The sequence below is a fragment of the Ascaphus truei genome, chromosome 7 (assembly GCF_040206685.1).
Source record: "Ascaphus truei isolate aAscTru1 chromosome 7, aAscTru1.hap1, whole genome shotgun sequence".
NCBI classification, from domain to species: Eukaryota; Metazoa; Chordata; class Amphibia; order Anura; family Ascaphidae; genus Ascaphus; species Ascaphus truei.
The window spans coordinates 76,564,734-76,590,105 of record NC_134489.1 but is presented as its reverse complement, the minus strand read 5'-3'; the positions used below and the strand labels follow the sequence as shown (position 1 = coordinate 76,590,105).

Sequence of the window (25,372 nt, the reverse complement as noted above, 5' to 3'; positions counted from 1 at the left end):
AAGCCAGATATAGGAGATAAACGCTGTACGCACGGATCCTGTCTGTTGATTGAAGCAACGAGTGGATTCATCCATGCGTGCATCCCGTGAAGATAAATCCGGAACAGTAGAAAAAGAGTAACATGGAGCAAGTATTAATCCAAGAACTGGAGGCAGGATCAAAAGTAATTTTTTTTAAAATATATATATATATATATATATATATTGACACACAGTGCCAGTGAAGAAACTGAGGCAACACTCTGACACGTTTCCTGCCATGGCTGGTGCTTTATCAAAGACTGGACAACTCCAGTCCTCAAGGGCCACCAACAGGCCAGGTATTGAGGATATCCCTGCTTCAGCACAGTTGGATCAATTGGTGGCTGTCATTGACTGAGCCACTGATTGAGCCAACTGTGCTGAAGCAGGGATATCCTTAATCTGAGCTGTTGGTGGCCCATGAGTACTGGAGTTGGCCACCCCTGTCCTACGAGGTTGAAGTCACGGAAGAGAAATTTCGTCGGTCTTTATTCCATGCCTTATGTAAAAAAAAAAAACCAATGTCCTCCTTTAAGATTTGATTTTCAATGAGTCGGCACACAGGTGCAGCCACCACAAGATTGTATAGTTCTTTTTCTTCTTTTTCTTCTTTTCCTTCCCATTTAGTGTTTTGTAAACGGGTTTATCTTTTGTATGTTTGTAGGCAGGGTGAATAATTTTGTAGTTTTCCCATGAATGTAACATTTCAATGTAGCCATTTGCTAATCCTTGCTCTTAGAAGATAAGAATAGAGCCGAGTAGTGGATATGTGCAGGATAGTATGGGAGGAATCTGTTTCAGGCTGTAAAACTAGTGTCTCTAACCTCTGTAAAAAGGAGCTGTTTTTAAGCTCCAGATCTAGACAGTAAAAAAAAAAAGAGATTCACAAGGTAAGTGAGAACCACAAGTCGTTCACTATTTGCCTACAATTTACCAATCTGTTTTTCTCTTGAATCACAGGCCAATGAAATATTGAATACAACATTACTAAATCCATGTGCGTTTCATGGCAATATGCTCTCACGTTGGGCAATCTGTGCATCATATATAGTGCTGGTCAGCAAGTGGAATGATTTAAGATAGGGGTGCAAACTCCCGTCCTCAAGCCCTGCCCAACAGGTCAGGTTTTCAGGATATCCCAGCTTCAGCACAGGTGGCTCAATCAGTGGCACAATGGAAGACCGAATCTCTGCTTGAGTCATCTGTGCTGAAGCAGGGATATCCGGAAAAGCCCCCACAAAAGGTCAGGTACTGGAGTTGAGCACCTCTGACTTAGGGAGGTAGCGAGCTTTCTCCCCCCCCCCCCCCCCCCCATCCCCCATAACTGTAAATTCCTGGAATTGAGAAAGTAGAATTGTTTCCCTCTGTGCTCCTGAAAACTCAATTTTTGGTTGCAACTTACCTTTTATGAGGGATTTTTAAAGCCACAATCCTGCTGTCATTTCCATTTTAATTTAAGGTAGGTTTGAAACAAGGTCTCTGGAGCTGAGTTGTATGTAATATCGGCTCAGAGGACACCCTACATCCCCGAAATACTTGCCTGCAGCAGCTCCAGCTGGTTTGTGTGTGGGGAACAGTGTCCGCTTAAATGTCCCATGGGCCAATAGGAAGCAGTGATGTAATCTCTTGCGGTTTCCTTCTATTGGCCTGTGTGACCAAGGCCTTTTAAACCTCCGGGACTGCTACCAGCACCCACTATGGAGGGAAGTAACGCAGGAAGCAGGGGGACCCCAGAGCTGACATTAACGCGGTTCAGCTCTGGAGACCCCCTGCTTCAAACCTATTTTTTTTATTTATTTTTTTTTAAACATGTTTTGCTCCATTTGTCTTATTTTCCTGTCTGAAATGCTATAGGAAAAAAGTACTTGCTAAACTGGATTTGACTATATTTAGCTGAAAGTAGAGGGGAGTATTCAAACTAGTAACTAGTATATACAAAGTAACCCTATGTGATGAGATGGTCCTTCTCTGAGTGCATCATATGGTGTTCTTTTGTATATATTAGTGACTTATTCCTATGTGACAGAAGTCTCTGCTGTTCCGTGTGGCTTTCTGTCACAATGTGTGCCTGTTACCATGTTGCATGTGGGAGTTCTTGGTAAAAAAAAAAACAGGTTTTTGGCATTGATTGGGCTTAGGACTTGCCCTGATGGATCTTAACTCTCATCCAATGACTTATTATTCAAACTGTTTTAATTGACGCACAAGTACAAATCTGCCAGGAAAATGTTTTTAGGATTCTGTTGTCATGGAGCAAAAAAGAGGCCCCAGGACATATAAACAGCTCTGATTCATTAGTTAACCTCATTAAAGCAGCAAATCCCACTACTGCGGGATTTTTATTTTTATTTTTTTTAACGCAAATCCCCCACCCTTGTTTGGGAGCGGCCTGGATCACTCTATTGTCCACTCCTGGGCCCCCACGGTTCCAGAGATAGTTACCAGATTTAAATTTCATCCGGGGCAAACAAAATGGCCACCAAATTTCTGACAAATAGAAAGGTGCAACATGATGGGTTGCAGCTTTCTACTAGATGGCCATTTCAATGTCCTTTGAAAAAAGCTGGAATGTAAGACTGGTAACTTCACCACTACGTATCTCAGGAACTGGAGGTACCCAGGAGCTGGAAATAGCTTGGTTCAGTTAACAATTTGAAATACCTGTCAGTGTGTGTTTTTTTAAAAAAAAATTTAAAATTGTTATTTTATTTGAATAAAGCATCAATTGTATGTTCCAACCTGTGAAACCTAGAGCTATCCTTTGTACAACTTGGTCCTACATAAGGTAAGTATACATATAGAGGATCAGCACTCTCAATACTGGTTACTCGCCCCTCCATACAGGTATATATGATGTCAAACACGTGTAGTTTATACACCAGATGAGGAGATAAGAGACGTTTCAGGTCACATGACCCTTTCTCAAGCTAGTTGTCGTAACTCAAAACATTGCTTTTTATCTGCACTTATCTAAGGTATAAACGACACTTTTTTGCTATCATATATACCTGTATAGAGTGGTGAGTATTTGTGTGCTTATCCTCTAAATATATACGTACCTTGGATGTTGGACTATCGTGGGTTTTAGCTCTGTGTATTATAGCACCCTATATAATAATGGCACCTTGAATGCTGCAGTATCCTTTGGTCCGAGTATAATTTCTAGGTATTACAGAGAACATGTGTTGAAGATTAAAAAAGATGTGAACATTAAACAAGATCCACAGCGGAGTTCATTATTATTTCACTGCCTGCTGGGCAAACCCCGCGACTTCACAATTCTGTGATCTGAAAGAAGCAAAATTCCCATTGTATGTGTGTCTGTTGCTAGGTTACTTGATTGTGTGTAGTTTGTATTTCTTCTCAGGTCGTGGAGGAATTATTTAGGAAAGTCCAAGTACTGTGTGCTTTTGTCTCCTAAGAACACTTGTACAAAATGTTTGCCTTTATAAAACCAATTCGATCTGTAAGAAATACAGCCTTGTGTATTTACGGTTCTGTTGGGGAGGCGTGACCAAGAAACGCTCACACACGTCAATACAAAAATACGATATCGCTGTAAAAATCAAACTATGTATAATATATAGTTATGATAAAATTACAGGCATATTACCAGTAGTACCGGGAAGCTGCAACAGGTTCTCCTCATACCCTCCTGCTCATGTCTTTGGTGTCTTTGAAGCCTCTTCTCCTTGGGGCTTTGTAGCAACAATACTCCTGACCAAGCTGAATTTTTGTCCACCTGTGCTGGAATCTTTCTTAGGCTGAGTCCATAGAGACTGCAGCCGTGCGGAGGCACGCTGAGGGAAAGCGGGTGCTTTTCCTTGCCTTAGTTCGCGCGCCGTCGGGGAGCGGGGCCAGTGACGTCACGGAGCTGGTTCGCCCTCATTGGGTGAACCGCTCACCTGTCCGGCCCTGTGCTACAGTGAGCGCGAAAAACTAAAAATTGTATAAGACCTGCGTGCGTGAGCCCCTGCTAAAGGCGCTCTCATTGCGGCTGCAAGGGCTCACTGACAAGTGTCAGCGCGCCTAAGCACGGATCAGCGCCTAAACTTTGACCCTGGACTCAGCCTTAAGACTATATGCTCTTCCTGGGGGTTGTAAATAATTAGGCAAACATGTAAATATATTCCTTCTGTTAGGTTTAGGGTACCTATCGTTTCCTCTTGGTGCTCAGAGCTGTCATTTATAAAGTGAAATATCAAATTCTTCAAGCAAGAAATATACATGCACACAAACAATAGCCTTGTTTTCTTACCATTGTTTCATTGTTGTTGGACAGTTTTAAACTTCAAAATAGATACATAGCTACATTGTAGATGCGGTTGAAAGAAGGCATATGTCCAAGTTCAACCTATGCTAAATTTAGACAGATACTTTATCCTATAGTTGTAATTACAGTCTATTGATAGAGGAAAGCAAACAACCCCCCCCCCCCCCCAGTAAAATATGTAATTTTATCTGTTATCTCCTAAGGGGAAAAATAAATTCCTTTCTGACCCCAAATATTGACGCAGGGATATCCTTAAAACCTGACCTGTTGGTGGCCCTGGAGGACTGTAGTTGGCCACTCCTGTGATATCCTCTTGATTATGATTAAAAAAGCATGTCATACACTGAACATCATTAGCCGTGTCATTCCTCGTGATGCTAGATCAGTGTCATAAGGGCATCTCCCTTATGGTAACAAAAAAAGGTAAACCACAATTCTTTAAAATATAATTCTACAATTTTAATCTGGTGAACCGCTAATGTCTTATGAACTGTCTTTTTTTTTTTTCTTCAAGTTGTAATCTTAATGTTTTGTTCATTCTCAGCAGCAGATGTACCGCCTGAAAAAGACCTTCAGAAAACCCTGCAAGTGTTGGATCCCCAGATCTCCTTCCTGGAAGATTTAACCAAGATGGGGGGAGCAATGAGATCCGTTCTTACCAATGTCCTGACCAACCAGCTATTTTATGAAGACCTCTGCTCTGGTAAGACTTTATGTAAAAATGCACTTCACAGGTGTTTAGCAACAAGGCTTAAGCACACCGTACTAAGGGGAAATACATGTATACCTTACAGAAATAATAACTTCGGCCTGTACTGTATGATCCTTCCACATGTTCCTGTCAAATTTAAGAGAGAAAATGTATATTTTTTTGTGTAATGTGAGAATTTGTACGTTTGAGTTAATTTGATTGTAATTCTAACTTTTTAATAAACTATACTTAAACCACATTTATTAATTTCACAAGGACATAGCACCCCTATTAAACAAACAAAGAAAAAAAAACTAGTTTTTAACTGTTTTAGATGCTTCACTGTATAAATGGCAAGATAAGTACATATGCACAGACCTTTATAGATACGTGGAAATAGAAAATCATACATTCACTTATAAAGGAATTTTGTTTGGTGGTCATCTGATGTACATTTTAATAACTTTTTATATATTCCCTTCGTACTACTTGTTCATACACGTATGCAAACTTTTTAAATATGTTCTAATGTGAACTTTCAGAAATCCTTTTGGTATTTATACAGGTTATAGATACCGGTGTTTTTTGTTTGGGGGGGGGGAAAAAGTGCCGGAGCGATAAGCAAATAAAAATGAATGTATATCTAAAATACAATAATAAATAATTAATTTTCAAATGAAAAAAAGAATGGCGTAGAAAAAGCATTAATCTACGCCTGTATTTTTCAATGGGGGTTCCCAGGGCACCCCTAAAGGGTTCCTTGCAATTTTCAGTTCATTGGAAAATTATACCAAATACAGAAGAATTTACAATGCACCTGATCTCGGATGCATTATTAGAGAGGGCTGGGGGATCCTTACAATGCATCTGATCTCAGATGCACTATAAGAGAGGGTTGGGGTTCTCCAGAATTTCCTAACCAAAAAAAGATTTTTTTGAATCCCCACAGGTATGTGGAATTTTTCTATTTATTTTTATAATCCCCTTTCCCACAAAAATATTATTGGTTATAGATAATTGTCAGACCCTCCAACACTGTGGACATGAAAATAGGTACACCTTTTAGTTCCTCTGTCAATATGTGATATGGGAGGTTACAGCCAAGTGAGTGCTTTCTATGAAGATACCGTAAGACATGCAATTAATTGTATGCAAAGATAATTTTACCAATCAAACTCTTGTTTTCTGCATTGTATATTTTCAACCAATATAGAAATAATGATAATTTCCTGATCACCCTGGCAGTGGGCACCATTGGGTTAATCCCTTCTCACTCTAGGTAGGACAGGAAGTAGACTTTTGCAGGTAGGCCATATAAGGCCCCTCCCTCTACCTGCACACCAGTCTTTTTCCTGTCCTCACAGCTAGGTGTAGGATTTGTTATTTTTTAAACAGGGCTCACCTACTGCACTTTGTGCAGAGAACCAGGGTCTAAACCTCTCTCCCCTGAAGCTCCGCGGTGCGCCCTGCGGGGGGCAAGTCGGAGACCCCTTAGAGTCGGGGGTACCCCTGTTGGGTGGGGGGAAACGGCTGCAGCAGGAGGAACTTAGTGCAATGCCCAAGACACGAGGCGCACAATAGCTGCAGCAGGGACCCATGGAGGCCCAGACTCACCGCATAAGCGCCAGTACGCTGCGGTAAAGTACCCGGCAGCCCGCCACAGCGGAAGGGGGAGCAGCAACAGCTGCGAGCGGAGGAGCTCGGAGACCGCAACAGCGTGGCAACGCGGCGGTACTACCCCAGGAATCCGCGGGGAACCTAGGAGGTTCAGAGGACCGCAGGATACTGCGGAGAAGGGTACAGGGCACGTAGCCGCTTGGGAGCGCGCGCGTGCAGGCCGGCAAGTGCGTGCAGGGACACGCGAGCCGTGCGGGTGCAGGAGCACGAGCACTTTGATGACATCACGGATGCGACGGCCACACGATGTATGTGTGAGTGAAGCTGCAGCATGGAACGCTCAGCAGGGAGAAGCCAAGTGCTGGATATGGACGCAAAAATTTGGAAACACCCAAAACATCAGTTCCCAAGACTAGGTGAGTCCTTAGTTTAGTTCTACAATGGGAAAAAAGAGATGGTATATATATATACATTAGGGTGTATGTTTAGCATTTATTTTGTTTTTATAAATTAGTTCAGTGGTTACCCTCCCAGAAGCAGGATCTTCAAAAGGGACGGGGGAATCCCTGCAACATAAATGAAGGTTGCTAAGAAACTAAATGGTGTTCAGCTTGTAGAAACCAGCCCTAATAGGGAAGTAATTATGTGAAGATTGTCTTAAGACACCTGCAGGTGATACCAATGAACAAATGAGCATTTTCTTTATTGATGAAGGAGGCTGTTAAACAGAGAGTTGATGCGGCAGTGCAGCAAGCTGTTAACCCTGCGCAGGAAAGATCTATATCCCAGACCAGTCTGGATAAGGGGAAAGGTTTTTCATCATATGGGTCTGAAAGTGATTGTTTTCATGTGTCAGAGAATGAAATGGATTCATCAGATCAAGATATTCAGGAAGGAATCTGAAATTGATGTAGAAAGGGTGGATCCACTCATCAAAGCCATATACAGGTTTTGGAACTGAAAGACATTTAGGAGTTAACACAATGGTGATCTTGTGGCTCACAGAGTTGGGGTGTGCAGTGTTTGAGCTGATACTTGGAAGAAGTTGTGGGATCGAATCCAAACAGGAGGAGGTTAAAAACAGGCGCCTCTTGAAAAAAAAAAAAAAAAAAACCTGGCTGCTTCAAGAGTTTCTGTACTGGCCTGCTTTGACAGGCTAGGCGTGCTACTACGGCTGCTACGGCTGCTACGGCTGCTACGGCTGCTACGGCTGCTACGGCTGCTACGGCTGCTACGGCTGCTACTGCTGCTACTACTGCTACTACTGCTACTACTGCTACTATTGCTACTATTGCTACTACTAGTACTACTACTGCTATTACTGCTGCTGCTTTAAAGGTAGAGTCTTTGCTATCCATCAAGTAATTAAGCACCTCATTCAGGTGGAGTTGGCGCAACCAGACGCCGGAGTATTACGCCTAAAAAGTTTGGGAAGATGTATCCATTCCCACAAGAAGAGGTGAGAAATGGGGAGGTTAGCCCAAAGGTGGATGTTGCTATTTCTAGAATAGTAAAAAAAAGACCACAATCCCCTTAGAGGGATGGATTATGCATTAAAAGCATATGTTACGGCAGGAACAGCCTACAAACCAGTCATAGCAATTACATCAACTGCTAGAGCTATGCGAGTGTGGATGGCCAACATTGAAGAGGCAATAGACAAAGGTGTAAAAGAAGTACTATTCTTAAGGCGTTGTCAGTGGTGAAATGGGCAACTGATTACATAGCAGAAGCCTCATTGGATGCAGTAAAAATAGCAGCCAAGTCTATGGCACTAGCGGTATCAGCAAGAAGAGCTTTATGGCTCAGACAGTGGATGGCTGACAGCATCAAAGAACACCTTATGTACATTACCATTTGAAGGTGAATTCCTTTTCGGCAGCAAACTAGATGCAATAATAACAAAGGCATCAGGACAGAGCCAGGAGATTCAGTCTCCAACAGATGAATAAAATCAAGATAAAGAGGTGTTCAGCTTGTGAGAATCCAGCTGTTATAGGAATACGGCTTTAAGGAAATTACTACAGGCAGAAGTAATAGAAAAGGTAAGAGGAAGCGGAATTTTTCCAGAATAATTTTGGTAAAGATGCCTACAGGGGATTACAGAGCAATCCTAGACCTAAGAAAGGTAAATTCATTCTTGAAGATAAGAAAGTTCAAGATGGTGTCTGTAAATCTGATTATACAAGAGGTACAACAGGAGACTGGATGGTGGCGATAGACTTAAAAGACGCTTATTTACATGTACCAATAGCAAAAGGGCATCAAAGATTCCTAAGGTTTGCAGTAAATCAAGAGTATTATCAATACACAGCACTACCATTTGGTCTGGCAACTTCCCCAAGGTCGTTTACAAAGGTTCTAGCCCCGCTAGTGGCAGAGATGAGGAAAAGGGGGGTAGAGATATACCCTTACCTGGACGACATCCTGGTAAAATCAGAGGATGGGGGGAAACTCCAACAAGACCAGAAAATGGTAATAACCTTCCTAGAACATCACGGTTGGTTAATATAAAGAGACAAGAGCATTGGGTACCCACTCAGCTCTTAAGATTTCTGGGAGTGAGATTGCCAGAGGCAAAGAGGCAAGACATAGCCATACGAACAAGGAGGCTCAGAAAAGCTACCAGGACTTCTGCAGAAGAATGCATGAGACTCCTGGGGAAATTCGCTTCAACATTAAGCGTCACAAAGTGGGCAGCGTTGCATATGAGACCTCTGCAAAACAATTTTCTGCAACAATGGAACGGGAATCACAAAGACACAAGACAAAGAATCTTGTTACACCCACAAACAAGACAAGAGTTAAAATGGTGGGAAGATACCCGAAACCTGGTCAAAGGGAAAACGCTACAGCCTGTGCACTGGTTGAAATTACAACAGATGCGAGCAAGACAGGTTGGGGGGCTCAGATGGGAGAAGAAGTGGTGCAAGGAACCTGGGGAAATCAGGTAAACCACTTACCATCGAATCTGCGGGAATTAAAAGCAGTACAAAAGGCCCTAGAAGTTTTCCAGGACAAAATGGCTAGAATCAGACAGAAGGTCTGTGGTCAAATATATAGCCAAACAAGGAGGAACCAGGAGCAGAAAGCTGATGAAGCTCACAGCAGAAATACTCGGTTGGGCAGAGTGCCACTTGTCGGATATCACAGCCATACATATCCCAGGACTAGAAAATGTCACAGCAGACTTTCTAAGTCGCAATATCAGTCACCCAGGAGAATGGGCGTTAAATCCAGGAGTATTTCAAGAACTGGTAGAGCGATGGGGTCAACCAGACATCGATCTGATGGCGACACACCAGAATCGCAAAGTAAGGAACTATTGTTCCAGACAATTTCACCCAAGCGCACAAGCTACAGATGCTCTCAGTCTCAAATGGGACTTCAAATTGGGATACCTGTTCCCTCCAATTCCTCTGATTCCAAAAACAATCAGGAAAATCAGGGAAGACAGAGCAGAGGTGAGATTCATAGCACCATACTGGCCAAGAAGGCTTTGGTTTACACACCTGGTAAATATGGCAGGGGATACACCATGCACATACCAGATCACAAAGGCCTGATGCAACAGGGGCCAATATGTCATCCGAATACCAAACAATGGGCTTTGAAGGCATGGCAATTGAGCGGGAGACATTGAGACGGAAGGATTGTTCAGAGAAAACAATTCAAACCCTGTTACAAGCAAGGAAAAGTTCCACATCAAGAGTATACCATAGAATCTGGCTTTGCTTTTGTGATTGGTGTGAAAAAGAGAGAGAAAATTTCCTTTCACCAAGAATTGTATCTATAGTGGAATTCCTGCATAAAGGATTTGAGAAAGGTCTCAGTCTCAGCTCAATAAAGTACAAGTGTCGGCACTATCAGCTTTGTTGGAAAGAAATCTGGCAATGGAAAGATTGATAATCAGGTTCTTTCAAGCAGTTAAAAGGTTAAAACCTCAAATTAAGAACAGAGTACCTACATGGGACTTGTCTTTAGTCTTGGATGTATTAACAGCAGCTCCGTTTGAACCAATACAGGACATAGGCCTAAAAGGGTTGTCAGGGAAAATGGCGTTTCTGATAGCAATCACCTCGGCAAGGAGAGTGGGAGAACTACAGGCGCTATCTGCTAAGGAGCCATTCCTAATCATACATCAAGACAAGGCAGGCTTAGACCGATACATCAATTCCTGCCAAAGGTAGTATCACAGTTCCACATGAATCAGGAGATTGTGATCCCGTCATTTTGTCCAGAACCAAAAAAATAAGAAAGAGGAAAGGTTACACAAATTGGACGTGGTAAGATGTCTTAAGGTGTACCTAGAAAGGATGAGAGATATCAGAAAGTCTGACAAATTATTTGTCATTCCAGAGGGACCAAAGAAGGACAAGCAGCATCAAAGACTACAATTGCACAGTGGATTGTGTCTTGTATCAAAAAAGCTTATGAAAACAAAGGACAAGATAAACCTTTGAAGGTGAAAGCCCATTCTACAAGGGCCAGGGCTACTTCATGGGCATTCAAGGCCCAGGCTACACCAGGGCAAATATGCAAAGCAGCTGTCTGGTCCTCATTAAATACATTTTGAAATGCTACAGACTAGACGTACAATCATCAGCTACGCAAGCTTTGGGCGTAGAGTCTTGGAAACTGTAGTGAAAGAAAGTGTAAAGTGTATTAATAAAGGTTCAACTGATAAGACATTAAACTGGTGTTGTCTATTCTGATGTATCCCGCCCTAAAATTTGCACTGCTTGGGTATGTCCCAATGGTGCCCACTGCCAGGGTGATCAGGAAAGGAGAAAATTTAAACAACTTACCGTAATTTTCTTTTCCTGGAACCATGGCAGTGGGCACATAGGCATTAGACCTACATAGGGAGGGTAACTATGTGCCCACTGCCATGGTTCCAGGAAAAGAAAATTACGGTAAGTTGTTTAAATTTTCTCCTTTCCCTATAACTCACTGCTCATTCATCAAATTGGTATTGATCTTGTCGTTGTTTGCAAACTCACAAACACGGGTTCGTAGATAATGAGTAGTTTATTGCATAGTATACTGAAGGATCATACATGAGGGTCAACAAGCGACTCTGCAAGAGGAGGGTCCAAGCAGACTTTTTATACACATTTGATTTTCTTTGTTGCTAGGCAGAATGTAATGTCTCCTCCCTAATCTAAATCAATCGTTATAAAGGTCACTAAATAAGTAAAAACTGTGTTAAAACATCTTAATACAATGAACAAGGTATGTTAGGATACATTTTTATCTCTAAGTCTGTATAACTACAGAATATGTGTTTCTCACTATATTTCTGGGCATTGAGCCATAGGCCGCTTGGCTTTGAGTCTTCTGGTAGCCAAACTCATACACTCGCAACATACACATTCTTTCTCACCGGAATGATTTCAGGAACACCGCATGACACACAAGACAGAGACATTACAATACAGACAAAATGGATACTGCACACCAACAGCCTCCTCTCCAGAGAACCCCCCCCCCCCCCTGGCCATTTCATTAATAGGTATTCCATTTCTACAGTATATTCATTTCAACAGTATTAGATCTGTTGTAACAAGCTAGAGGTTCACCCAATGGGAAGCAGGCAGTGGAGCTCTTCTCGGCTCTCGCACGTCAGCAGCAATGGGTCAGGTAATTACAGCTGGTTTAATAGGTAAAGAGCATAAGACCTACAAAGCTTCCAAACATAGCAGCTGGGAATACTAATTAAAATATAACTTTCGAAGTCTGTAAATATTTGTATGCAAAGCTGGCAAGGTAGCCAAAAATAGAACGGAACAAGTTAGAAAATGAAGTGCAAACTGTGAATTAACACGAAACACTGAATATTGACAAGGTGAAAGCAGAATTGTTTTTATAAATACATCACAGCATTGCCAGACCCAAAATCACATATCAAGAGACCAATAACAACATTCCTGTAGGTGTCTGCATTACAGCATTACTGTGTTTAACTGCTATAGCACTTGATCCTCAGATTTGAGAGCTGAATGATAAACACTTTCACTGATTGGGGCCAGCACCACGTTGGCAATAAAGTACTGTAAGTCAGTTTTGAATTAAAATTTTTTTTGATGCCAAGTATATTCTGCTGTAAAGATGTGTGTACTGTTCGCAAAAATTCCCCAACCTCGAAATGTTGTATTGTATGTCTTTATTTATATAGCGCCATTAATGTACATAGCGCTTCACAGTAGTAATACATGTGGTAATCGAATAAATAACAGATAATATAAATAACAGATCATGGGAATAAGTGCTTTAGACATTAAGGAAGAGGAGTCCCTGCCACGAGGAGCTTACAATCTAATTGGTAGGTAGGGAGAACGTACAGAGACAGGAGGAGGGAGTTCTGGTAAGTGCGTCTGCAGGGGGCCAAGCTTTATGTATCATGTGAAATGTTAACACTTCTTAATGTAAACACAAAGCGCAATAGCACAAGACGAGAAGAAACCTTTATTTGTTTATTTGTAATCCTTGTGCAGCAAATAAAAGTACCACTTGTGGGTGCACATGTCTCTGACAGGCCTGCAACCCTGACTTTCCCCATTTTTGCTTGGCAAAGAATGCTTCCACTGCAGCCAGGGATTCTGGGTAATGACATGCATATGAGCACACAGTGATTCACTCTTTATCCATTTGAACATGTACCCCAATAAGCATATGCATGCTGTATTACACAGCTTTTCAGTATTGCATGGGTTAAATAAGTGCATAGCCTGTAAAACCTACACAGACAGCTATTTTGCTCATCAGTGCAAGGTTGGTTGTTGGCTATGCAACGTGAGGCAGGTACGTGGGTATAACAAGACATTCTAAAAAGTTATAGTGGGTAAAAAAAGTGTAACAAACCCTCCACTGTACAGTATACAGCAGATACAAATATCATTGTGAGTACATTTGTATGTCTCAGACAGGTATGCAACCCTAGGTGAGTATGGCGACGTGGTGATCAAAGGGAAGCGCAAACATGTGGAGATAAAAAATAAAACTGATGGTGCAGTATTGTGACAAATGAGTACTCTTCTTTAGGTCTAATAGTAATATACTCACAAGTGTGAGGATGGTGCTGTGTACATAAAGCTATCTTTGGGTATATCTCTGCAATGGGGATGAGCTGGCTTGAGCCTTGATGTAGGAATGTGTTCCTTAAATGGTTAAACACAGAAAAGCCAACTAGTGCGATCTGGATAAATAATACAATACTGCACCATCAGTTTTATTTTTTTATCTCCACATGTTTGCGCTTCCCTTTGATCACCAAGTCGCCATACTCACCTGGGATTGAGAGAGCAGTCCTGCACTGGGTCACAGCAGCATTCAAAGGATTTGTTTGTATCACCTCCATTTATTCAATTTATGGTTTATATTAACATTAGATTAACACGTGTTTAAATTTTATATTAGAGCGCCACCATTGATATACCACGCTTTTGCAAAGGTATGCAACCCTGCCTTTATTTTCAAATGATTATCACCTCTGAGAAGTGAATTTAAACTGTTGGACACAGAGAAAATTGAATATTGGCTGAAGTCAACCAAGAGAAACTTTTACGAATCGGGCAATAAAGCTTCCTCTTAATTAGCATGGCGATTTACAGAAACAGAGATCAAATAGAAAAATGACCAACCTGATATCCAAAGAAGGTACTTCAATAGTAGCCCAAAAGTAAATTGAGGCATTGTATAAGAATCTATTTAACGCGGATGGGATTAATAAGGCTGTGGACATCTCAAAGTTTCTAGAACACATTGTGCTACTTAAATTGTCGGAGGAACAGAAGGATGATATAAGTCAATTCCGATCCCTGAAATTAGGGTTTCAGTACATTCACTTTAGAGTGGGAAGACATCTTGCCTGGATGGCTTTCCTTCCAATAGAATATTACAAGATTATGGCTGAAGTGTGCGAACCACTACAAACTCCTTATTAATGAGTCAAAATATATCGGACCCTCTCTCCAACCATGAAACAAGCCACAACCATGAGGCAAGCCACAATAACTTTAATTCAGAAAGAAGGGAAGGCTGCTTCAGATTGCAAATTATAGGCCAATAACATTACTTAATACAGGTATTAAAATACCAGCTAAATTGTTAGCCATAAGATTAAAAGATATGATGACCCAATTGATTTACTAAGTTCAAACAGGATTCGTCTCAGGCAGAGATCTGACAATATTTGGAGAGTGGTTAACATAATTCCCTTGTCCGTGAACACCGGCGATCGGCCATTCCAGCTATCAGAGGCCGAAAAGGCATTTGATGGAGTGGAGTGGGAATTCTTGGTCAAAGTGTTGAAAAATTGAATTGGGAGATTTTTTGTAGCTGGACCAGTGCATTATGACTCTCTAAGAGCTTCTATCTTGATAAATGGTTCAAACACTGCAATTTACATGGAACAAGACAGGAAGGTCCATGGCCTGCTCTCTTTCCTAACCCCACCCCACCCCATATCTCCTATTTGCACTGTCCAATGAACCTCTGGCAGAACTAATCAGGCAGAATCTCCAAATCATTGGTCTTTGGTGAGATGCAAAAAGTGGACCTCTGTGCAGATGATGTGGTTCTGTTTATTAAAATACGGAGACTTCCATGCCTTGGTTAATAAAAAAAATTATAGATATGTATGGGGCTGTCTCGGGCTTCGAGTGGGTAAGGGGGGAGATCAAAGTCACGAAGCCTGTTTTTTTTTTTTTTTTTTTTTTTTTTTTTGCAGTTCCGTCGCGCTTACTATAAGCTCATGTGATGAATCCAATGTATTTGTTTTGGCGTTGTCGCCGGGCACTATAAGCGCAGCTTTAGTTAGAGATTCTATTATTCTACAATTTTATAATCCCAACATAAAGCAACTGTCTGCTGTAGGCTATACATGGAGTTAAATGTAGTATGCGGAGCAGATGCAAGCGCAAAATGGCACACAGATCTTGGAAGAGAGATGACGTTTGAAGATTGGTAGGATATCAAGTTGGACCGTCTACCCCCCAGGTTTTGCAGAAACCTGCGCTCTATTCACTTACCTGACTTTGAGTCCACTTAACACTCCTCCCTCTCCTCTCTCAGCTCTGCTACAGACCCTGACAACCTGGTCAGGAACTACAACTCTGCCTTGTCCTCCTCTCTTGATCTACATGCCCCGCTTTCTCTCTGCCGCACTCGCCCATCTAACTCTAGACCCTGGTTAAATTCCCACACGCGTATGCTGCGTTCCTCCACTCGTTCCTCTGAACGCCTCTGGAGGAAGATACTCTCGCAGACTTCCTTCACTACAAATTTATGCTATCCTGTTTCAACTCTGCCCTCTCGCAAGCTAAACAAGCCTACTTATCTTCACTGATCAACATGCACAAGTCTAACCCACGCTGACTGTTCTCTGTCTTTGATACTCTACTCAAACCACCCTCAGCTGCCTCTCCTTCCTCCATCTCCACTCAGGACTTTGCTGACTATTTTAAGGAAAAGGTGGAATCCATACGTCAGAACATCCCCTCTGTTTCTTCCTCCCATCCTACACCTCTTCCTAACTCTCCTCCTGCCTTCCTTGACTCTTTTTCCACTGTCTCAGAGGAGGATGTGTCGCTGTTGATCGCCTCTTCTCCCTCTACCACTTGCCCTCTTGACCCCATTCCCTCCCATCTCCTAAAACCTCTTGCTCCTACTATAATCCTTACGCTCACGCACATTTTTAACTCCTCCCTCTGCTCTGGAACCTTTCCATCCTCCTTCAAACATGCAACAGTCATACCATTACTCAAAAACAGCAAGCTTGACCCTACCTGTCTAACTATCGACCTGTCTCCCTCCTGCCTTTTGCTTCTAAACTCATTGAATGCCTTGTATTCTCTCGCTTGCTCCATTTTCTCAACACCTATTCTCTCCTAGACCCTCTACAATCTGGCTTCCGCACTGCTCACTCCACGGAAACAGCCCTCACTAAAATAACTGACGACCTCCATGCTGCCAAAGACAGAGGTCATTACACTCTGCTCATATTACTCGACTTCTCTGCAGCATTTGACACCGTGGACCACCCTCTTCTCCTTCACATTCTCCATACTCTTGGTATTCGGAACAAAGCTCTATCCTGGATCTCATCCTATCTCTCCCATCGTACTTTCAGTGTCTCTTCTGCTAACACCTCCTCCTCCTCTATTGATCTCTCTGTGGGGGTACCCCAGGGCTCTGTCCTGGGACCTCTTCTTCTCTTTTCTATGTATACACGCTCTCTAGGTGACTGTAGGCGGACGCTCACAGAGGTATGCAAGGGAGACTGATTAGGGTGAAATTAAATAAGCCTTTTATTGCGCCTTTTCCTTAACATCAGGAAACCATCCAAACAAGGGGTAAACAAAGCTTCTATTCACTTGGGAGTATTTCTAGTGAAATACTATGCGGTTCACAACTCCCTTAGATAAGCATGTCTCCCAGCCCCAAACATATAGCATGAAATGAACAGATATAAAAAGTCTTGTAAATAAAAGTCTTATCTGTTCCTTATGGTTTGGAGGGAAAATATTCCCTGTCCCTGGTTCAGCTCCTTTTTCCTCAGGGTGTGTCAGCATTCAGGTTTAGAAGTTTCCCCTGTGTCTTGAAAGCAGCTCTGCTATTTTTTCTGGCAGGGCTCAAGACTAGTGTCCCTTCCTTGGTTCAGCCCAGTTGTGGACTAAGGAATCTCTGCTCTGTCTCCAAAGTTCAGCTCAGGTGTGAGCAAAGGAGTCTCTCTTCCTGTCTCAAAAGACATACTTTTCTAAGCCAACTAACAGGCAGATGGTGTTTGTTAATTGACTACCAGCAGTTAACCACCACACTGCTGGATTAGAGGCACATTACCTGAACAGGGATAACTCCCCTGTTACAGTGACCTAATAACATCTTTTGGGTTTAATTATCATCTCTATGCTGACGACATTCAAATATACTTTTCAACACCCGACCTTACACCTGCTGTACAAACCAAAGTTTCTGAATGTCTCTCTGCTATATCATCCTGGATGGCCCTCCGCCGCCTTAAACTCCACATTGCTAAAACAGAGCTCCTCATACTTCCTCCCAAACCTGGCCTTCCACATTACTGTTGGAACTACGATCGTTTACCCAGTAGCCCAAGCACGCTGACTAGGGGTCACACTCAACGCCTCTCTCACATTCGCCCCTCACATTCAAAACATTTCTAAAACCTGTCGCTTTTTCCTCCGCAATATAACTAAGATACGCCCTTTCCTCTGTTGCTCGACTGCTAAAACTCTGACTCAGGCCCTCATTCTCTCCCGTCTTGATTACTGTAACCTCCTGCTGTCCGGCCTTCCTGTCTCCCCTACAATCTATCCTAAACGCTGCTGCCAGACTCACTCTACTCTTTCCTAGATCTGTCTCAGCATCTCCCCTCCTGAAATACCTCTCCTGGCTTCCGATCAAATCCCGCATCTCACACTCCATTCTTCTCCTCACTTTTAAAGCTTTACACTCTTCTGCCCCTCCTTACATCTCAGCCCTAATTTCTCGTTATGCACCATCTAGACTCTTGCGTTCTTCTCAAGGATGTCTTCTTTCTACCCCCTTTGTATCTAAAGCCCTCTCCCGCCTTAAACCTTTTTCACTGACTGCCCCGCACCTCTGGAATGCCCTTCCCCTCAGTAGCCGACTAGCACCCTCTCTATCCACCTTTAAGACCCAACTTAAGACACTTGCTTAAACAAGCATATGAATAGCACTGTGGATATTCTGAACACATGATACATAAAGCTTGGCCCCCTGCAAACGCACTTACCAGAACTCCCTCCTACTGTCTCTGTACGTTCTCCCTACCTACCAATTAGACTGTAAGCTCCTCGGGGCAGGGACGCCTCTTCCTTAATGTTACTTTTATGTCTAAAGCACTTATTCCCATGATCTGTTATTTATATTATCTGTTATTTATTTGATTACTACGTGTATTACTGCTGTGAAGCGCTATGTACATTAATGGCGCTATATAAATAAAGACATACAATACAATACAATACAATACATGAATAAAGTAATCTAATTCTGATCACATATAAAATGTTCTACCGTGTGTATAGCACACTGGTCGTTCTTTCCAGGATATACTGTGGAGCGCCGTACACTAGTTGTAATCTCCCGGTTATAGTGCATATTTTTTTTCCACTTGTGGTGGTGGCGTCCCAAAAGGAGTAGGTTTTGGAAACGCATAGTTGGAAAATTACAAATATTACCCAAATATCCTGGGATGAAGCACCAAGTCAAAGAACTCTTTAAAAAAAAAAAGTGTCAATCATATACTTTCAGATGTTAATTCTAGTTGCCAAGGGATGGAAATCTGTTAACGCTCCTACTCTCAGTAGCTGGAGAACACAATTATGTAATATTGCTACAATGGAAAAATGGACATATGCAGTTAAAAATAGATATGGAAAGTTTTATTAATCATCATTTTTATTAACAAACAGAATAGCCTGAATTTGACTATAACTATAGGTTTTACAGACTTGCATCCGGCAAATTGTTTTTGTTTCTTATGTTCTCATTTATTGTGCTTGCTATTGAGGAGGATTGGCCCAGCGAATAAAGACACTGACTGTAAACAATGACACTGCTTTTGGGGCAGATACCGTGTCTGTAAAAATTCCCGTACTGTAATTGTGAAGCGCTGAGTCCAATTGGGAGAAAAGCACTATATGAAGTAGTTATTTATTATTTTTACGATTCCAAATTGTTATACACCATTCACATGATTTCATATATTGCTCATGAAGTGCTAGACCCACAACAATGACAATAGGAGGTATATTTCGAGAAAATATTTTAGTTTTTGTAGCTCTCCTTGAGTGCAGTATAACTGGATGGGAAAGGATATATAGAGAATATATGGTAGATCTGGATGTAGGTATAGAGTCATCAGTTATCTTAAAGCTTGCCTGCAACCAAATGTGGTAGGATGAATGGTGAAGTGTTATATGTATTTGCTTGTATGTGGCATGTCTTTTCTCTTTTTAAACCAATAAAAATGAAAGTGAAAAAATAATTTGTGGGCGAAAAACTGCAGTTTGCAAAAAAAAAAAAAGCTTCATCTACAGTATTTTATTGCCAGCACGGTGCTGGTCGTAAGAGATTCCTTAACAAAAATAGCCCCCCTAAAGCCCCTCTACAATCTCTGACTGATATCACCCAGTTTCTTGGCTCTATTTCCTCTCTGAATGAGAAGAGTGAGCTGCTAGTTCTTGGGGATTTCAACTTCAATTGGCTTGACCCTAAAAACCACAAAATCCAGATACAACTCAAGTCACTTAACCTATCACAACTCATTTCCCAACCCACACAGACAAACCTGAAATCGCATAACCATTCCTTGCTAGACTGGATTCTCTTCTCAAACCCCAGCAGAATCCAATCCTCTGGCATCCTTCCTGATATTTTCAGTGATCATGCAATAGTGTACTGTGTAAGGAAAATTAAACCGCCCCATTCAAGCCCTAAAGTTCTCCTCACTAGAACATTTAAAAACTTTAACCCACAACTGTTTCTGGATGACCTTACCAACTGCCCATGGCACAGAATCGATTTAATTCCCGACCCTGATTCTGCGCTCGACTATTTCCAATCAGAGTTCTTAAAACACTGCGATACCCATGCTCCACTACGCAAAATAAGGGTACGGGGGGCCCACCTTCCGTGGGTTACAACTGACCTTATAGCACTCTACCATTTCAGGGATGCCTTGTGGAAAAGCTACAAAGTAACTGGCACTACCAAGGATCTCAATCACTACAGATGCCTGCGGAACATGTGCATAAGGCAAACAAGGCACGCAAAAGCACAATATTACTCTGACAATCTCCACTAAAATACATCAAACCCAGCTAACTTCTGGAAGATTATCGACAATATATTCCAGCCTCCTAACCATCAACAACCAAGTAATATCACGAAGGGGGATATTACTCTGACAAACCCCACTGACATTGCAAATGCATTCAATGATTACTTTGTGGGGTGTGCCACTAACTTATTAGCGAAACGCAGCCCAAACCACAAACCTGAATCTCATCCTGGGAGTACCCACATAGCCCCACCCCCTCCCAACACTGCCCACAATTTTCAATTTGGCCCAGTATCTGAAGAGGAGATTACACAAGCGCTCCTTAAACTAAAACTAAGCAGCCAATGCGGACCTGACTTACTACAATCTAGGTTCCTACGACTTTGTGCCCCAGCCATTGCCAAACCAATTGCTTCCATAGTCAACTCTATCCTGTCTGCAGGCCATATCCCTAAGACCTGGAAAACTGCCAGAGTTGTCCCAATCTTCAAAAGTGGGGACAAAAACACTGTCTCAAACTACAGGCCAATGTCATTTCTCCCAATTCTATCCAAAGTCATGGAAAAATGTGTCCACTCCCAATTAAGCGATTACTATACCAAGACAAATTTCCTTAGCCAATTCCAATCTGGTTTTCGTCCCAAACACTCCACCGTAACTACCCTGCTAAAAGTTTGCAATGAAATCCAGTGTGGAATGGAACGGGGACAACTCACTGGTGCAGTATTCCTAGATTTTGCAAAGGCTTTTGACACAGTTGATCATGCTATCCTGCTTAACAAACTCCAGAGCTCTGGAATAGGGAAGCATGCTTTAAACTGGTTTCAGTCCTACCTATCAGGAAGATCCCAACATGTGTCCATCTCAGGCTCTAACTCCAACCCCCTGGATATCACCTGTGGTGTCCCGCAAGGCTCTGTTCTGGGCCCCCTACTATTCTCAGTGTTCATTAATGATCTTCCCACAGCTTGTAAGGAAGCCTCAATACACATGTATGCAGATGACACAATCCTATATGCACACAGCCATAGCCTCTCTGACCTTCAACACATACTTTAGTCTGACTTTTTGAGACTCGAAAACTGGATTTCCCACACACCTTCCAGCACACCAAAACTTAAAGTTGATCTTCATTTGCCAGAGAGAACCAGCATCTTCTGCACAAAATATACACATTTCTGCTTGGTTATAATAAACATAAAGCATGTTAAATTTCCATCACATGATGGGTTTAACCTCCAGGCTAGTTTATATTGCTTTTAAACGTTTATAACCACATCGATATAGTAAGTCATGCTGCTAAAAAAAATGTATACTTTCTGCCTACTCAAAAGTTTCTTCTAGGGAAAAAGTACATGGGATGTCAGCTATTGTTATTTTTTAGATTGGGTAAATGTAAGTTTCTTTTGCTAATTATTAAATCTTGTTCCTCAGGTCCTGGAGAGAATGTATGTGCTAAGAATCTCGAAAAGTACCTCATTGCCCTGAAGGGATCTGGTCTGGCATTTCCAAAAGATGAACTTTCCAGTGAGATGCAGGAGGAGACGCCTGGAACCAGTACAATTGCAGTTGAAGGTCTGTATAACATGATTAAAACAGTAGAATAAATATTGGGGTCAGACCCCCGTGAATGGCGCTTAGTATTCTTACTCCATTGTGAGTGTCTAGATGTCCCTGTCCTGTCTTCCCCCCCCTCTTCTTCTCCCTTTTTTTTATTTTTCATTTATTGTGTGTGTGTGTATATATGTATATGTATATATATATATATATATATATATATATATATGTATATATGTATATATATATATATATATATATATATATATATATATATATATTAAATCAATATCTAGGGTGATTTTTCAGTTTCTGTAGGTGGTCAACTCTCTTGTAAGTTCCAGTATTTTCAAACATTACACTGTGACAATTAGTATACTTCAATAGTGGTGTGTGCAATTTTTGTTCTCTGATTTTTAGTAACCACTCAAAGTTTTAATGAAGGAACATTGCCATCTCCACTTAGGCTGAGTTATGAAGCAATTACATTTTTTTTTCTCTAGTAGAAGCCATTTTAAGATGTCCAAAATCCCCATAATAGTGCACTCCTCCGTGGAATACAGTCAAGACAAGACAAACATGCAACATATAGAAATAAAAAAGATGGGAGAGAGAAAATACCAATAGTGATATTGTAAGTAGAAATGTATATTAATAGAACATAAATGTTCCCAAAACACCAAGAAAAAATGAACTAATGAAGGATCAGCCAAAAAGTCAAATTTAATTAAATATTTACGATGCATATAACGTCAAATAGCAACAGAGGGACAACATGTATATAAGGGAACAAAGACAGTAATGGGGAAGGAAAGAGAGGGAAGGAGAGGACGAAAAAAACACGGGAAATAAAAAGTGCAGGGCAAGGGGGGCAACGTAATGTTTCGGGCTGCAAACCCCTTCTTCAGGCCTGTTCCAAGGTAGACCGAAGTCACCTGGCACTTCCCTTACCCTGTGATTTTTATAATATCACTATTGCTATTTTCCCTCCCCCCTTTTATTTATTTATTTATTTATTTATTTATTTATTTTACTTTTTGTTTTTATGTTGCATGTTTTTTGTCTTGTCTGTTCCATGGAGGAGCGCGCTCTCTTTTTTGGGATTTGCATGTATTATATATGCTCAATTGGGAGGGCATATTTTGATTAGTTATATTATATTATTACTGTCACTAGATATTATGTTTGTATACATTTTCACATTTAGAATTGGCGCCGTAGAGTAGCACCCCAAATACTTTTGTTCATATAAAGATGTCCATTTTATGGAAATATTGTTTTAAAAGCCAAATGCAGGGAGACTTCTCTGTTCTGTTTTGGGGGGGTGGGGTGGGGGTGGGGGGTGCTGTATGGATAGCGTGGGACAGCACCTTTTTAGAGAGACAGGATTGGCTCAGTGTGTAAAGAGCCTGGTTCAATTCCCGGTGTCTGTTCCTTGTGACCTTGGGCAAGTCACTTTATCTCCCTGTTCCTCAAGCACCAGAAACAGATTGTAAGTTCTACGGGGCAGTGACCTGTGCCTACAAAATGTTTCTATAAAACGCTACATAAAAACTAGCAGCACTATACAAGAACAAATATTATTATTATAATATACTGTATCCTGATTATAATTTGGTCCCTGCACATTGAAAATGGCATTCTTGCCAAACAGTCTTTTGTACCGTCTCAGAAGTGGTCATTTTCCACGTGAAGCAGTCATGTAATAACATCACCTTGCATCTTTCTGCAGTGCTAAAATTGAAAATTACAACGGTAATTTTTGAACTGTGGGTTGGTCAAACATTTTTAGTATTGCTAAAAAAAAAAAAAAAGCTAAATTACACACCTGTCCCTGTCAGGCATAATACAGGAAAGAAGGTGTGATCATGGTAGTCCTCAATACTCAGATTGTATTCTCTCAATACTATTAATAAAGGGATAGTCATTTGAAAAATCAATATCATAGGTAGCAAATGTTCCACAGAGGAAACTGTATAGAATTAGAAATATGCAAATACAGAAACTATAAATAAACACAAAATACAAAAATCCGCCTCTAGCAATCAAAAACATAAAAGCTGACACCGTGGGAATGAGACTTGACATTTTGAGCCACAAAGTGCACTTTATCAAAACTAAAATCACGGTCCTAGATTAAACTTATAAAAAAAAAAAAAATTCTGTACAAATAGGCAGTGGAGAAATCTTTAACTGCGTAGAGTAGTTCTAAGAACTGTATTGGTCCTGGTGATTGTGGATGCGATGTATTGCCTTCTTAATGGAGCAACTAAAGAGTTCTTAATGTGTGAATGTACAGAGCTTTTGAAACCTTGCAGGCCTTTTCTGCGTGCGTGTGTGTGTGTCTGCAACATGAATATGTAACAATATTCTAAAATGTATACAAATATATCAAACTTTTTTTTGTTTGAAGGTGCAACAGGAACTTCGGGAACATCGGGAGCGCCAGATTGTTCAGATGAGGTTAGTTTTGGTGTTGATGAAACCACTTCCCGGTACAACAATGCCATGCAAAGAGAAAGCAAAAGTCAAAAACCATGATGGACTGCACTGTGCAGTAGATGTTACGTTTGTTTATAGAGTCAGATTCATCACACCAACCCTGTGGTGTAGCAGCAGTTAGAGAATTGCACTTGCATATGAAAGATCATGGGTTCAATTCCCGCATGTGTATTATATAAAATGTATTCACTGTTGGGCTGTCATTGGTCAGAGAAGGTTCATGTGACTCTCCTCTGCGCTCGTACAACCCGATTTTAAGCAGGGAAAGGAGAGAGCTGCAGATGCCGGGTAAGTCGTTGATCCTGGTTATAACGGGGTTCAGCTGTACATTTAATAAGTCCATCAGTTTTGATCTATCTCAAACACCCCCCCCCCCTTTTTTTTTCTTCTTTTAATATAAAGCACCACTTTTTTTTCTAAAGCCATTTTAACTTTTGCTGTGGGAACAAAGCTCTGTTGCTGCTCTCTGTTGTAGATTCAGACCTGTTGAACTTTGATACATTCAGTGTTGGATTGTTTGGGCTACTTGGTTTTACCCCATGTTGGCAATGCCATTATAAACCCACATAGTCCACTCGGGCTGCTGAATTTCTCATTCTTGGCAATGCTACACATTGTTTGTACTTTTCTTGGCACCGTAGCTGTTCTACGTGCTATCATGCATGTATGAGTTTAATACATTGGTATAGTAATGTTGGATCTCGTTTTGGGTTCAAAGCACTCGCTTACTGTGGGTTCCCCATACTCTCACTCTGCCTGAGTGTTCCTTTAGCAGACACAACTGGGAGCCAAGTTTAGGGGAAGCTGTAAATGTGAGAAATCAAACAATGCACCTTTTAGTGTAACAAATGGTAATAAATAAACCTCCCTTTTTGCGGTT

At 41.4% G+C, this 25,372-nt stretch overlaps 1 protein-coding gene across 7 annotated transcripts in view; it reads left to right on the top strand.

Annotated features, from left to right (window-relative positions):
* UBR3 (ubiquitin protein ligase E3 component n-recognin 3) overlaps nt 1-25,372 on the top strand; it is a 148,191-nt gene that overhangs the window by 7,339 nt on the left and 115,480 nt on the right. For 5 of the 7 annotated variants that reach the window (XM_075609109.1, XM_075609110.1, XM_075609108.1 and 2 more), the window contains exons 3-5: nt 4,839-4,997; nt 21,868-22,008; nt 24,404-24,453. In XM_075609109.1, the coding sequence (XP_075465224.1) occupies nt 4,839-4,997; nt 21,868-22,008; nt 24,404-24,453 (350 nt within the window). The remainder of the gene's footprint in view (nt 1-4,838; nt 4,998-21,867; nt 22,009-24,403; nt 24,454-25,372) is intronic. The other 2 variants (XM_075609107.1, XM_075609113.1) reach the window with 1 other exon arrangement.